The 16,762-nt window shown below is 42.2% G+C and overlaps 1 protein-coding gene and 1 long non-coding RNA gene across 9 annotated transcripts in view; one reads left to right on the forward strand and one right to left on the reverse strand.

Annotated features, from left to right (window-relative positions):
* The window catches only part of ATG5 (autophagy related 5), a 160,314-nt gene extending 152,703 nt beyond the window's left edge, over nt 1-7,611 (reverse strand). For 2 of the 3 annotated variants that reach the window (XR_012801112.1, XM_075597545.1), the window contains exons 1-2: nt 7,486-7,611; nt 2,638-2,813 (exon numbers count right to left, since the gene is read on the reverse strand). Coding sequence is in view for 2 of the 3 variants with exons in the window: in XM_075597545.1 (XP_075453660.1) it covers nt 2,638-2,745 (108 nt within the window). In the remaining variant the exon portion in view is untranslated. The remainder of the gene's footprint in view (nt 1-2,637; nt 2,814-7,485) is intronic. The other variant, XM_075597546.1, reaches the window with a different exon arrangement.
* A 1,028-nt stretch (nt 7,612-8,639) lies between these two features.
* Nucleotides 8,640-16,544, forward strand: LOC142493465 (uncharacterized). Of its 6 annotated transcripts, XR_012801117.1 has the most exons (7): nt 8,640-9,017; nt 10,097-10,226; nt 11,396-11,713; nt 14,949-15,334; nt 15,843-15,906; nt 16,075-16,110; nt 16,381-16,544. It is a non-coding gene; the product is annotated as an uncharacterized LOC142493465 (long non-coding RNA). The 6 variants fall into 6 exon arrangements; XR_012801113.1 differs by lacking the exon at nt 16,075-16,110 and having other exon boundaries at nt 8,641-9,017; XR_012801115.1 differs by lacking the exon at nt 16,075-16,110 and having other exon boundaries at nt 8,644-9,017; nt 15,199-15,334.
* The last annotated feature ends 218 nt before the right edge of the window (nt 16,545-16,762 follow it).

Genomic DNA, 16,762 nt, shown 5'->3' on the forward strand with positions numbered 1-16,762 from the left:
CCCGGGCCAAAGGCAGCAAAATTTCTGATGAGAAGGCCCTTACATGTATGTGCCTTATATGGATTTCAAGATCCGCCGCCCAATGGCACTTATACGTGGCGGCTGCCTCCTCGCTGCCGCCCTCCTTCTCCTTCCGAATCACAGCAGCAAATGACGCCGCGGACGTCAACAACGTGACGTCACACAGCATCTCTTTGCCCTGGGAATGTAACGGCGCGACATCAAATGACGTCGTGTTACCATGGCAATGAGACGTCGTATGATTCTGAAGGAGGAGGGCAGCAGCGAGGAGGCAGCCGCCACGTATAAGTGCAATGTGGCGGCGGATCTTGAAATCCACTACTGTCCATGGCTCTTTATTGCCCCCCCCCCCGAGTACTGCATCAGGGACAGGGCAAATACCTCTACAGAAGACAAAGCCACACACAAAACATTCAGTGCCCTTTTCTTTTTCACTTTAGAAATAATCACAGTATGAAAATAAACAGTGCCACTAACATGGGAGAATAGTGCTATTTAATACATGCATCTCAAATCTAAAAGATTGAGTTTACAATCTGTATTTGGTTCCCTGAGGCACAGGGAGATAAAGTGACTTGCCCAAGGTCACAAGGAGGTTCCCCTGCTTCAAACTCAGGATCGTTATCAGAGTCCGCACCTCTACTCACTGAGCCTCTCCTGGAGAGAAAAATAAATAAATCTATGCGGAGTGCTTTTTAAACAAAACAAAAAGTTTGTTAAAGCACCTTTTGTCTCCCAGCCCATTTTGAAGTTAAAAAAAAGATACTGGCAATATGGCATAATTGTGGCAAACTGCATTGCAGAAACAAAACCGCTGCTGCCTGAGTTCCATCATGTGCTACAGAAAGCCCAAGAGCGCAGTTAGTTTGGAGACGCTCAACAGGACTTTTTTTTTAAATTACAGTATGCAGAAAGTTTAGTAAAAAATCAAGATCTTGACACCGGTGCTGGGTAAGGGTAGACATATTGATGTTTGACTTGTAAAAATCACCCTGCTGAATTGCTGTATTTTGGTTATTAACTTTGTCCTAAACGTGCTGTGATACTGAAGGTGTAGAATCAACTGAGGTAGTTCTTCTTGAGTCGGGCAAGTTGGGGTCTCTTATTAAGAAAGATTGTTACTCTGCCTTTAAACAGACCATCTGGGATCACACACGTATTCGTGCATATTAAGCCTATCACTGCATTTAAAACAGCAGTTTATGTCCCCGGAAACAATTGTTATCCTTCTTCCCACAGAAAATATGCAGAGTTTACATGAACGGAAGAGGAAACCTCCTTCAAAGTGTATATTTGTGGCCAGGCTCCCTTAAGGACGGGAGAGGGAGTGGCTCAGTGAGTAAAGACACTGATTGACACTGAGTTTGCAGCAGGCACTGAGCCTGGTTCAATTCCCAGTGTTGGCTCCTTGTGACCTTGGGCAAGTCACTTTATCTCCCTGTGCCTCAGGCATCAAAAAGATAGATTGTAAGCTCCACGGGGCAGGGACCTGTGCCTGCAAAATGTCTCTGTAAAGCGCTACGTACAACTAGCAATGCTATACAAGAACATGCTATTATTTATTATTATTATTAAGGAGCAGCAGAAAAACTAGTGCAGCACAGAAAGGCCTGAACTTCAGAGAGCATTCCAAGGCCCATTTACATACTGGCCCTCAACAGAAAAGGAGCACTGGAAATATAACTACAAAACCGTATGAGATGGTAATATAACTGAGGCAACGCCCTCCTTAATTGCCATAGTTGCTCTATGACTTCCTAACGTATAACAGCAGTCGTAAAGCAATACATAAAAAGGCATGAAAGGGGGTCCAGCCGCCCCAGGCCAAATTCCGGGATCGGACAACCAGGCCCCTTCTCTCTGTCAGGTTCCTCAAACCCTTTATCGATCGGCAACCGCTCCCGAAAACTACGTGGGGAGGAGAGTAGAAAGGTGCTAGATGGCGCGGTCCAAAACTGTAAAAAGGTACAGTTTAAAGAGGCAACCAAAGCGCGCACCTTTCTTTATTTATTTTATAACATTGGACTGAAGCAGGGGGTCTCTGGAGCTGAACTCTATTCATTTAAGCTCCGGGGACGTCCTGCTTCCAGACATACTTACAGGGGGTGCCAGTTGCCTAGCAGCGATACCGTAATGGCCGCTTTCAAAGCTCCTCCAATAGGAAGCCGTCACGTCATCCGGTGAAGCTTCCTACTGGCCTGCATGACTCGGGAGCTTTAAAAAGCAGAGAGATACCGGCACCTTCGGAGGCAAGTAACTCCGGAAGCAGGGGGTCCCCGGAGCTAAAATGAATAGTGTTCAGCTCAGGAGACCCCCTGATTCAATTCCATTGTACCAATATTTGAACGCTTGAGTTGCTCCTTTAGAAGGGCAAAGTTATAGCAGTTCTCAGCCCACTATTTCTCATGCACATGTTCAGCCACATGATAGCTCACCTGGAAATGCAATTAAAAGGAGATGCTTCAATCATACATTTTTCTCTGCTTCTTTGGCAAAAAAAAATGTCATTTAAATATGTAGCTTTTCTCCGCGTTTGTTAGTTAAACGAGACAGTGCAATGAAAATATGTCATTGTTACCATTGCACGTTCTACCTAGCTACCCTGACTGCACTTACGTAATAAGGTTCAGCTTCTCTTTCGTTTAGTTCGTCCTGGTATAGGGTGAAGCAGGTTGGTATCCGCCCAAACCAAACATCTCGTAGCACGTCTTTGTCATCTGTCATTCTTCCAGCGGTTGGGGCTCCACATATAGACTAACTGGTTTCATCCACTGAGCCTGTGACAGAGGTATCTTGAAAGAAAGATAATACATCAAAATACAGAAACCAAGTTTGTTTTGTTAAATGTTATCACACAATTAAAATGTCACCAGATAAGTCATTTGATGACTCTTGGTTCTCTTTGGGTTTTTGTTTGCTATAAAAACTTGCGTAGGAATTTTCCACACGCACTCCACAACAATGATTACGGTCATCAGGATTTGATTCTCAAGTGCAATACAACCTGTATGCCCCCTCCAAGGGATCAGGTAATTGCAGTATTTGGGGGCACCTACCCTGCTTTGAACCATTAGACAAATCTGTTTGAGAAAAAGTTGCACAAACTCCCCTTTAAAAATTCCAACACGAATTACATCATAAAGAAAGAACTGATGTCACATAGACTGTCATAATAAATGCACATTTGGCTTGAGAAAGATACTCTTTGTTTGAGAAGATAGGATGTACTATAATTCGATACATATCTTTTGTTCACTGGAAGCCGGCCTAAAAATAAAAACCAGTCCCTTGTGTTGCTTTACCTATATATAATCCACATGATCTGACGGTGCTGTTGGACTGCATACGTTAACTAAACTATTACCGTTAGTATGTGTTATCTAACAGACCTTTGTGTGTTTACAACGGCTGGTGAATTACTAAAGCTATAGTTACCTAAGGGTCTTTAGCAGCAGATGTAAGGGTCTAGGGCGAGATACATCTATCCTCAGGATCCTGAACAAGGATATAGTTTTAGTGTATCCTTGAATGTAAAACCAATTTTCGCCCCATTTTAGTCAATTCTGAATATGTTCTGAGGACTTTCTGCTGCCTATCATTCAACAAGTTTCCAATCTAGATGAAAATATTTGCATACAGATCAATTCCCTTTATTCTGTACACTAACCTCACATATTTACTGTGGCACTGTATCAAAAGCCTTTGCAAAATGTAAGTAGATCACATCAACCGCTTTGCCTTGGTTTAAAATCATACTTCTTCAAAGAACGGTTAGTTTGGCATAACCTATACCTCATGAATCCATGCGGACTATTAATAATCATTTTGTTATCCAAAATACATTACTCAACATTATTAGCCCTTCACGTAGTTTCCCAACTATTGGACAGGTTTACAGGTATGTAATCCCCTTGTTGTGATTCTGAATAGCCTCTGCCAGTCATGGTGATTAATCTGCACATAAGGATTCTGATAGTGTGCTCATTTGTATCTTATCACCCATAATGCTCGTCTGCAGCTATTCAAAGTATGGTATGTAGCAATGCAGCGTTTGGGAATCTGTGTAACATCAACTAAACTCAACTTTTTAAGTCAAGAGGATAAACTTAATTGCATTGGCGTTTCTCAGCTATGCATTAAACCAGTGTTTTTCAACAGGGGTTCGTAGGTACCATTGGGTTCCCCGGGTATCCCTAAAGTGTTTCCTACAATTTTCAGGTCATTTTAAAATTGGACCAAATACAGAAGAATTTACAATGCATCCGATCTCAGACGCGCTATTAGAGAGGGTTGGGGTTCCTTACAATGCATCTGATCTCAGACGCGCTATTAGAGAGGGTTGGGGTTCCTTACAATAAATCTGATCTCAAACACACTATTAGAGAGGGTTGGGGTTCCTTACAATGCATCTGAAATCAGACACTATTAGAGAGGGTTGGGGTTCCTTACAATGCATCCGATCTCAGACGCACTATTAGAGAGGGTTGGGGTTCCTTACAATGCATCTGAAATCAGACACACTATTAGAGAGGGTTGGGGTTCCTCAGAATTTTACATCGGGTTCCTTCACCAAAAAAAATTTGGAAACCACAGCATAGAACATTTTAAAGGACACTAGCATTACATTGCAGACGGCAAGGAAACAGTATGGAATGTTAATCACTGATGAACATTAATGAACATTCTGAGAGCCTTTGTAATGACCAATCAGGTTGTTTGATCCCACCAAATTCCCTCTGTGGGATTCCAATTGTTACTAGCAAAACTATAATAGTCAGCATGCATGAAAAATCTCAGAAACAAAATGTATGGCCCATTAATCAATCCCTCTAACACATTACAGATCAAATAGTCACATGCTTCATTTCAAAGAAACCTTTTCTTGTCTACTTTGCTGTCTTGACCAAAATACCAGAAAACCACTTTCTCCTGAACTCATCTTCCAAGAAGAGCGAGTTGTTCTAATGTAGCTTTCGCATTTATATAAATGATGTAGAAAAACACCTATGACAACGATGTATTGCTAGCATCCGGGCTCTGATCATTATATTCTGCATTGGAAGGAAGAGAACATCCTTGTACCCTTACCATTTTATTACAAAACAAACGCACCAACATAATGTGTAGTTGCTTGGAACTCATCCAAAATGTACAGGTGTTGACATATTTTATTCACAGGTAAACACAAATAGAGAAGTTACTTTTGCCAACAAACTCAGTGTTATTAAAGTATAAAGAGTAGGACTCCCTGAAAAGTGCATTCACCTTCAGCCGGGGCCACAAGGTGACAGTTTTAATATAATCCTTTATAACATTCAGTCATTCCCAATAAAACTGAATATATATTCACACACACACCGTGGTGTTTAGTAGGAAAAAATTAGCCCTATGCAACAACATTATTTACATAAATTACAAGAAATCATTTTGTTAAAAAATAAATAAACATGGTAGAAAAAATGTAAATACTCCCAATTTGTATTTCAGCCCCATTCCTAACAATTTCAAAATCTGTTTATGGAGTTCCCTATTAACTCCTAAGAAAAGGTGCCATAAATCTGTGTCTGAATAATCTAAATTAACGCTGAATACGCTCAGTTAACACTTTGCTTTGTTCCCTGAGCTGCTGTATTAAAGTTTTAATTTCTTCAAGGATGACGATAACGTGGTTTGAAAACAAGTTCATGTTCTCAGTATATGCCAGGAAATGATGGTTGGAACATCAGTGCAGTTGTAGTATCAGTCTGTGCCACAGTTTTTGTTAGGAAAATTTAATCCCTTCGGGCCTAACCATGTGTGAACTGCGTTTTTGATCAGATTATAAAGTTGTGAATTTCAAAGCACTTAGGCCCAGATTTACTGAAACGTGCTAAACTTTAGCACGCATGAACCCATTGAAATGAAAGCTTGGCCGCTTTAGTGAATCTCAGCCAGAGAGGGCAAGTATTATCTACATACTGTATTTCCCTAAACCCCTTTAGTGACCTCAAAAGACAAAGATGTCAGAAATGTAAAAAGCAAGTTCCTACTTTCTTCAATTCCATAATCAGCAATGTAATGTTGGCCTTATTTACCAAGCAGTCTTCTGCCATAAGGAACCTTACTGCACTTGAAGACTGTTTCCAGTCAACAGGCTTAGTAAATATGGGCCTAATTCCATAAAACATATACAACGATTCTTTTCAAGCACCCCCTAGCAGGGTTTTGGTTCACTGAACAGACAATTTAGAAAGGGAACTAATACCACTACATTCTGTGATACCAAAGTACACAAATAGCAAGAATAACTATATCTCCGACACCTACACAGAAAGGGCAGATGTTACATTTTAAAGCTTCTCTCCGCGTCTCCATTGACAACTGCAGTCTGTGACCACTTTACTGTAATCACTGATGTCCAACATTACCATACACTGTGCAATCATTCGGTAATACAACCCCTTAAAAACATAGTGCATTATTAGAGCACATTAGCATTAGACGTTAAATATTAGAGCTCTGCTAAACTAAAGTTTAAGTAATGATTTAGCAAAATCTGTCATTATTTGCAATAGTCCACCCAGGCTTAGAGTTATTGTAACATTTTTGACAGCTTCACAGCTAGGATTTTGTGGGAGAGCAGATTTCAGTTTTGTATACATGTAGTGACTGCAGGTTAAAAAGAAATTATAGCGTGCACAGACTGGCCAGTTCAAAATCACCCCGACCTTCATTAAACATATTACCTGCATCGCAACACGCTTCTCTTACTCTACATTGGCAGCTCTTGGTTTAAAACATTTCCATTAATACCAGTAACATGTCACATGGCATAAGTGCCATTTAATATTAATGTGTGTTTCTTATTTGGCGCTGACAGTGTATGCACACAAGTCACCATCCTGCAGAGCTTACAATATAATATTTTGTGGCTGGCAGGAGGCACTTGGCACAAGAAGAGGTGACAGATTCAAACCAGGCAATGACATGTCATAATATTACCACAGAGCTACTCCTTAAATTTACATTTACACCCCAGCCCTCTGTGTGATACCCTAGAATGAGACTTTTCTCTGCTCTCTGCGTTTCATGCAGTCGCAGCTGTCTGACCTCAGCTGGCTGTCAGCACGGGGAGAGGTTATATGATTTTAGCTGCATTACACTGAACCTAGGTGGAGGCACTTTGAATATACGTCACTTAGCGTCAATGTATTATAGTATGTACTTATTTTGCCACTCTGATTTGGTGACTTAGAAAATAGATGTGTATCCTGAAAATGATGATATACATATAAATAGATACATGTATACATATCATATTTTAGTGTGTGTGTGATAGATATATTTACACACAAATGCGTGTGTTTATATACACCCACGCGACCTTACACATGTATACACAGATACGTGTTGATGTAAGACAGCAGCGCGCGCACCCCCCCATTGCATAGCCTCCCCCGGGTCGGTGTCGCGCGCTGCTGTTACCCACGGTCTCTTCTGCTCGTCCCCGGGATAAACAAATTGATCTCTCCGCTCCCCGGCACCGACAACCACTTCCGGGCCCCGCCCACCGGCCTCCCACGTGACACGCTCCCAGTGTACGGAGGCGCCGGGGACACAAAAGAGTCCAGGGCAACGCGAGCAGAGAACAGAGAGAGGCGCGCCCCCTGTGATCAGTCTGCATAGTGCACAGGAGGAATTGTAATAAAATATACACATAAATAAAGACAACAGAGGACGTCACATTCCCAATAAAAGTATAACCCTCTCCCTGCCCTTTCCTGATTAAATCTGCAATGTCTGACATGTAAATCTGCAAATAATACAATCGGGAACAAGGAATATCCAGGAATATCCATCCCACAAATAACACGAGCTCAAGGGGCCGCCCCCAGAGTCTGCAACGTGACCCAAATAATCCCCACTTATAGGAAAATAATACATCACTATACACACTCTTCAGCCATAACGATGAAAAGGGAATAAAGATTACCGATATAAACCTTAAATGGCAACAAATGGAATAATAACAGTATAATTAAGACATGGTCTGAAGCATTCATGGCCATATTTTCGAAGCAGTGCTACTTCACAAGGAACTTTGTAGCTCTACAAGACACTGTATAACCCAATCTCTTGAATGTGTATGTATATCTTTATTTATATAGTGCCTAAAATATACTCAGCGCTTCACAAAACAGTACAGGGAATTACAATAATACAATAAGTGCCGCAAAGTCAGACAACAGGAAAGGAAATCCCTGCCCTTAGTTTACAATCTAAGTGGAATAGTGAATACGCCATGATGGTTCTTTTCGGGCACCAGAAGGTGTCTCACAGAACAGCACCACTTACTAAATATGGGCATAAATGTCATAGATATTTTTATCCTATTGCACAGGTCTATTGCAAAAACAATTGTGCAAATGTGTACCAAGGTTAATCTTAAAAACTGCTGTCAGTACAACAATGGAAATCTGATACATGTCACATTTCTTTGTTGATGTTGATAAATGTGGCCTGGGTTCCCTGGTTTGGCTTTTACCTCCGCTGCAGCTTGGGAGAAGGGAGGTTGCTGCGGAGTCAGGTGACCTGGCCTGGCCAATGGAGTGTTAGGATTCCCTGCTGAGGCAGTTGTTACTGTTGGTCTCTGAGGGCTTGCTGTCAGTTGGGGCTGTGACACAGCTAGGGGAGGTTGTATATGTGCAGGGGTCTGTGACCTCCTGCACTAGGCCAGAGATCCCGTAGGCCCCAACTCACCCTAGATTGTGGCTGCTGCAGGGAAGGCCCCTTCAGTTAGGGATCCTGCCCTTTTAGTGATTAGCCAGCTTAGGGCCACAGTGGGTTCATTTGAACTATTGCTGCTGCATTCTGTGACCAAACTGCCAGAGAGGGAGTGAGCATCATTGCGGAAGTTACTCCAGAGGGAGACATCCCATCCAGCGGAGCATATCTTTGGATCGGCGGATCCCCTGCTTCTCGTTGTTAGCGCGCCCGGATGTAGAAACACCCAGCAGGTACCGTTCACCAAACTTGCACCAACACCGATAGAATAAGGCGCTGATCACACCTATAGGGGTGGGCATCTTTTGGGAACACTTATTGGGTGAAGTGACCAAAGGACACCTCTGGTACTGTGGACACGGTGTGGGGATACACGGTGGTGGGACAACGCCCTGCGCGGCGAGGTATAGCTGTAACCATTAGTATTGCTATTGCCTGTATGTGGTTAATGGTTCTTGCTCGCAGTAAATGTTGTTATTGTTATTCTTATAACTTGTGGACTGTTATTAATAGTTCCTGCTCGGGGTTATCCCATCCAATTGGGATCCCGTGCAGGTGGAGGCGCTGCCACTCAGTATATTCGTTACCCCAGGCTCCCAGTATCGGAGGCTCAGATCCCTGTGAGCCGACAGGTACCGCTAGCACTAGTAGACCCTTCACATTGGAGGGAAAGAGGGCTACATTTGGAGGCACTGCTGAGAATTTAGACCTGGGGTGCCCTAGCGTTCAGTCAAAATTAATTTTCCATCATGTTAACTCCTTCAAGTCATGAGGTCCATGCCTGGGCCTTCAAGGTCAGAGAACCGCCCAGATACTTAGTGGCAGTAGGAAGTGTCCCAGCTCCAGTAGAGGAAAGTATGGCTACATAAACATAATAGATATCATCAGACAAAAGCCATGGAGTAACACAAATGAAAAGATCTAAGCTATGTTATCAATCCAAATTGTAAGGAATCGGGGGCCACATCCCTTGCGGCGTGACCCCTCCTTACCCTCTACCAGTACTGCAGCGGCTGCTGCCCCTGCCCTGTTGCTACCCATGCTGCCGCCCAGTGCATACCTTGAACTCTGCCGTCGCCATCTTGGATTCTGGCACTGGTGTTACAGACTCTCAGCTGGGCTCTACTATTTCCTGGTCTCTCAGCCACTTACGAGCAGCTCCTCGACACGCCTCCGCCATGCCCCTCATCCGGATTGGTCACTGTCGCTTTAAATATCCGGCTGTGACTTCACTTCCTTGCTCTGCATAGCTCATTGCTTCCTGTGTAGCCTGGAAACTGTGTCGTGCTCCTGTTTGTCTTTTCTCCTACAGATTTGAACCGGCTTGTCTGACTTACTCCTCTGGCTCCCGACTTCAGCTTACCCATCACGATTCTTACCTCTCAGACCCTTGGACATGGAAACGGATTTAAACTACGGAACTCTCTATACTCCTGAACTCGGCAAGTACAACGACTATTCTAAATCTTAATCCAGGCCTGGCCACGCTACAACCACATCCCGCTCCCTCTGCTGTCGGTGTGTATATTCAACATCCCACCTCAGTACAGGGGACTGGCCTGGTCTGCGGGCTGCACAGCATGACACAAATATAACGATATAGGACAAATAATGAAAAAGTGTGTTCTTGAGTTAAAATAACAGTACTACATGAAGACATATTTGTTAATGTAACAGGAACCATTTATTCTCTAGATTCAGTTTATATAGAACCAAATTTACGATGACAGAAACTGCTTTATAAAAAACAGTGGAAGGTTTTTTTTGATACACAAGACATGATTTAGTTGACAAATTACTTTACAATGTGGCACAAGCAGCACACGACACAATGGGGGATATTTACAAAATGGTGGTTCCAAACGCACCACAACTTCTGGTGCCGCAAGACACCTTCCAACTACTGCTGTATTTCCTAAGAGTCTGGAAGGCATTTTGTGGCTGCTCGAAGATAATGTTTGACTCCGGAAGACATTGTCAACAAAACACAGTATGGTGACACATGGTCTGGCTTCCTACTGTACATTAAAATTAGATCTTTTTAAACACATAGTTAGTGGAGGTAGCCCAACCGCAATCCCAGAGTCCTCTGGCAGAACTATATTGCTATAAAGCTTCTTTAACACTATATAATTAATTTAAACAAATTAATATTAACGCCTGATACATATATTTTAAAAAAAAGTGGCTTGGAAGATGCCTCAGACGGTATCTTAAGGAGGCAGTGCAGCTACAAGATGCATTCCACAAAATGCGGTCCAATTTCCATATTACGTCTGAACAAATATGGAGGTACAGCTTCTTCCAGAGTTTACAGTCCGCACCACCTCTCACCTCTTACTACATTTCCCCTCATATTTTTTTGAAAGAATACGTTATATAGCTCAGCATACTATTGCCCCCCCCCCCCCCCCCAGGGGAATACTTTATGGAAGAAGGAGCTGTCCTCCTGTATCTTTCCACTATCCTGAGGTTTGGCAGGTGCATGCCACACGGGGCCACATCTACCAAGCAGCGCTAAGCTGTAAGTCTCCTCACTACTGCATAAAACATATTTGTGAATGAGTGCTACCTTTTTCCTTTCCTGTGGCTATCTATATCACTATTTCAGATCAGTATTAATTCTGAGAGGAGCACGTCAGCTGGCAGAGGACAACAGCGGGGACGGTGGAGGAAGAGAAGGAGGACGGCAGCCTGCAGAGGACAGCAGCCGGCGGCGGATCAGTATTAATTCTGAGAGGAGCACGTCAGCTGGCAGAGGACAACAGCGGGGACGGTGGAGGAAGAGAAGGAGGATGCCGGCCTACAGTGGACAGCAGCAGCCGCCGCCGGCGGAGAGAGATGAAAAGGACGCCGGCCTGCAGAGGACAGCAGCCGGCGGCAGAGGGAGAGAAGGATAGCAGCCCGTGGCGGCAGGAGAAGAGGACATGTGAGTGGAGCAGGAGCAGCACAGGACGATGCCCGGGGAGGAGCATGCCACAGCCGTCCGACCCGGCCGCCCTCCTGTGCCGCTTCCAGGGCCGCTGACAGATTTCTCGGGCCCAGGACTAAAGTTACTTTCGCCCCCCCTCCCCACCTGTGTCGGCAATTTCGTGATCCCCCTTCTCCCCCCCTTCTCATCCCCTCTTCCTCAATCACCCCCTCTCACTCTCCCCCCACCTCACATGTATTTCTCTCCCCTGTGTTTCACTCTTACTCACTCTTTTCCTCATTCCATCACCCCATCTCTCCTCTCACTTGCCCCCACCTTCCGTCAATTACCCCACTCTCACTCAATCCCCTCCACAAAATACATATTAAAAAGACCACCGCTCCCCCCAATACATATTAAAGAGACGTCCGCTCCTCCCCAATACATATTAAAAATCCCCCCACTCCCCCCCCAATACATATTAAAGTCCTCCCGCTTCTCCCAATACATATTAAAATCCCCCCGCTCCCCCCAATACATATTTTAAAATCCAAATAAAGTAAAACAGTACAGTAAGCTGATATAATAAACTCAAGTCCCAAAGTTAAATTCTGTTGGAGTTAGCTTGATCACTCTTAAGTAGAGAAATCAGCTAGCGCTCATGCGCTATATTGCAGTAATGATTATACTGTCACAGATTAAAAACACGTAAAAGTAAGTGTCCAGTCCAATTCACAAATGGGTGATGCAGCTCCTCCAAGATGGATCCAACACTCGGGTCCAAAGGAAACTACAGAGAATAAAAAGAAAAAAAGGGCGCAAAACCCATAGTGTAATATGCAAAGTTTAATGCTAACAAATACAGTTAAAAACACTTACAAGATGTAAGTAGATAAGAGGCACATCAGTAATGGTTGATCCGTAACTTCAGCATAAACCGGGATAGCCTCAGTATCCTTGTCTCTTGCGTGGAGAGAGCCTCAGTCATAAACACCCTCCTCCTGGGTTCGGCGTTATTCCGCTTCCGTGTCACGTGCGCTCGTGACGTCACCGCGTTCGTGTCCTCGAGCTTTCACTCTAGGGGTTGGGCTTAGGGCTGGTATGCTTCCTCCAGCGGTCTGACAAGAGCAGACTCAGGATCCTCCAGCTCTGCTACGTAATTCAGCAGCCTTGGTAGATACAGCCCTACGCGTTTCGAGAAGCAGGTTCTCTTCGTCAGGGGCTCTGTATCTACAAGGCTGCTGATCCATCTATTTATTGGCAATTCAACAGGCCATCAGCCAATAGGTACATTGGTACAATATTGGTACTGTACATCCTTAATAGCTGTTGTGAACAACTAGAGTGTAATGAATCTATATGGCCAGTAGATGTCACTGGTATATAGAATATGATTAAGTGTATAGAATAATAAAACCCCATAGATACAATTATAATCAAAAAATAAAAAGGATTCTATATTATAAGATATTAATAATAAATTGATATTTAAATAGTTTTGCAATTTGAGTAATTAATAAATCTCCTTTAAAATCAATAAGAAATTTGGCAATCTTTAAGAATAATGAGTTTTAAATTGATCCAAACTAGAAAATTATTATAAATTGATAATAATAATTATTATAATTACTAGTACTCTTGGATCTAACAGCTATAAAGTTTACATTCATAATTAAAACACACATTGGGCAGAAGTGAACATCATCAGAAAACATATTAAAAATAACCCTATCAAGAGATTTAAAACATATTTAGAAACATATTTATAAAAAGGCTGCCAGATCTATGTCTTCATTTAGGCCCTTGGGCGACATTGAACCCAGCTCATGTATCCAGTATGTCTCCCTTTGTCTGAGTAACATTATTCTATCGCCCCCATAGTCACTATTTATAACATGTTCTATCCCTACAATCTTTAACCCTTTGGGGTCTTTGTTATGTCTAATACTAAAATGCCTTGAAACACCGGGGGTCATCACTCCTTTGAGTATATTCCCACGGTGTTCCAGGAAGCGCTGTTTGAGGCTCCTCTTAGTCCTACCTATATACTGAAGGCCACACTCACATTCTAAAAGGTATACCACATCATTTGTATTACAGTTTATCAAACTTTTAATGTCATATGTGGTCGTGGAATCCTTAGCCTTAAATGTGGTAGCCCCATTAGATATATGACTACACGTGATACGTCTACCTCTACATCTAAAATTCCCTATGACTGGTTTCAATGCTTGATTACTATTTCCATCAAGACAGGTTTTGGGAATTTTAGATGATGCTATTTCATTTCTGAGTGTTTTGGCACGTCTAGTGGAAGCGGAATAACGCCGAACCCAGGAGGAGGGTGTTTATGACTGAGGCTCTCTCCACGCAAGAGACAAGGATACTGAGGCTATCCCGGTTTATGCTGACGTTACGGATCCACCATTACTGATGTACATATTAAAATCCCCCCCGCTCCCCAAAATACATATTAAAATCCCCCCCGTTCCCCTCCCTCCTCCCCCACTCCCCAGTGCACTAAGGAGAGGGGAGCCTACTTCATAGATTTGTCCTGGGCCAAATGATTTCTGTTCGTGGCCCTGGTCATTTGCATACCTCTGTCTTCATCCTCTGCTACAGTTCTGAACTCCTGTACTCTTCCTTGTGAATAGATAGCACATAAAGTGGCTATAATTCAGTTTCTGGACCCCTAAAAATATGTTTCCACTTCCATCTGATAAAGACCATGACTGGCGTCAGATACATAATAACCTGCTTAGTAAGTTAAACCTGACAAACTCAGATAAACTGACGTCTGATTTATCATCTTGTTTCTCGTTACTAGTACATTGTTCACCAGTTTGGAGACACACACACACACACACACACACATACACACACTTTGTGCAGCCCTTAAGCTTGCATTAATATTACATCTCAAATGAATTAATAAATCAATTGCATAGCTGTAGATATCCTTAGGTAAGAGGGTGTCAAAGGTGTTTTGTGATAACTATTAATTACTAATAATGCAGGAGAGCAGGAGAGTTATACAGTATGTAGGAAGCTTGTACAGTATGTAGGAAGCTTGTACCATCTTGGGTTCAAACTTCTTCACAGATCAGAGTTGTTTTTAAAAAAACATTGAAATATATGCATATGTATAGTGTAAAAAGTTCTCAAACCATGTTTTAAATTATTTCAATTAAATGGTGAAAAAATATATATTTTAAAGAAAAAAATCGTGTCTTTGGATATATTCCATTGACAGCTAAAGTGAAACGCGTTGGAAGGATGAAACAACCTGCGTGTTCCGTACACAGTTCCTACAAGAATCCTGGGGACCTTCAACTATGAAAATACTCTTCATAAAATTATTTCAGATTATTGTTTGTGATTTGAGTTTTAATTTAATGATGAAGACCAAGGAGAGAGCGGTTATGGGTCAAATTCCCATAACTAGTTACAAACTTCAACACAATGGTGCCTATGTACTAATTGTTGTCAATGGCTTTTTTTAGTGCAACATTGGTGCACAAAATCACTTATTTTTTTGAGTGCACCTACAGATGTAGCGAGACTTGCTGCCGTGGTGGGTGCCGGGAGGTGCGGTGTGACATCTGCATGATATCTGCAAAAACATTCTGTTCCAGACAGGTACACGGCCGTGTCGCAAATTGTGTGAAGCTCGGCGACGGTCAGGGGGGATAATAATTTGTGTGGCCGGCATGTATCACTCCCTTATGATTACTCGCTAGTATTTCTTTATACAAGTGAAAATGTTGGCAAGATATCTTACAAACAGCAGAGAAATGCCTAATCGATATGCCCTGCTAATTTTCAAACACCATGTGAGTTTTGAGTTATATTCCCAGTGGTGCAAACAAGTTAACTATAACGGCTCCAGGGGTAAAAGGTGATTCCCAACAATTTGAAGAGAGCCATTTTAAATGAACTGAAGGTGTAGTGTAAACTCACTGCTGCACAATTAAAGACCATGAAAGACACAATCAATGAACTTTTACAGCATCAGAGGACTGTGGGCTGGAAGTTTTTAAAATAAGTTTTAATTGAATATACTGTATATAGTTTTTTTTTTAAAGTTTTTAATTCAGTAACTTCTTGTAGTCATTGTCTAATTCTTGTTTTCATCCTTGTTTTGCAGGTTTGGCAGACTGATGGCCGTCAACACCATGTTCGTGTAGGAACGACTCCAACGATATTGTAAGGTAATGTCATTCATGCATCTATTTCTCCTCTAAATAACAATCTCACAAGTATTTTACATTTGAACCTGTAAAAGAGACAGCAAGAAGATGTCTGTTCAAGAAGATAGTATTAAAGTTTTTGCATGATTTAGTCATTGTTTAATTCTTATTTTGATCCTTGTTTTGCAGGTTTGGCAGGCTGATGAGCATCAACACCACGTTTGTGTAGGAACAATTCTAGCCATACTGTAATGTAATGCAATGCAATACATGCATCTATTTCTTGTGATGTACTGTATGCGTTCCATTCAATTGTTAATACAAGTACTGCGCAGGCTCAGAAATTCAATGCCATGCATACAAGTTCCATAGTACACGTATGTGCTGAAATTCAATGACATGCATATGCGTTCCATACAAGTTTATCGGTAGTAGGTGTTATTCATGCATCTATCTTCATTCTTAATAAATAACATTCTCACAATTATTTTTCAGGTGAAACTGCACAAGAGCCAGCCCGAAGAAGATGTCGGTTGAAGAAGGTTGTATATTTGGAAGCGGATTGAAGAAGATTGTATTATTTCAAAGTCTATGTTAGTTACAGTATATCTAAACTGTCATTTACTGTAATGTAATAAAAAAATGTAATATTTAAAATATATTCTTCAGTCATCAGAAGTTTTTAGGGGAATAAGTGGCGGATTACATTGAAATAAATGGGATTTCGTATCATACAAAATGAACGGCATTAAGGAATGGGTTACATTGCTTTTACATGTAGATTAAAGACACACTAGCACATGAGCGCCGCCAATCATTACTGCAGAGTACTAGGTCCGACACGGCGCCCCTTGCAAGTCAATCAGGCACACCCCGC

This window comes from Ascaphus truei, chromosome 4, assembly GCF_040206685.1.
Source record: "Ascaphus truei isolate aAscTru1 chromosome 4, aAscTru1.hap1, whole genome shotgun sequence".
NCBI lineage: Eukaryota > Metazoa > Chordata > Amphibia > Anura > Ascaphidae > Ascaphus > Ascaphus truei.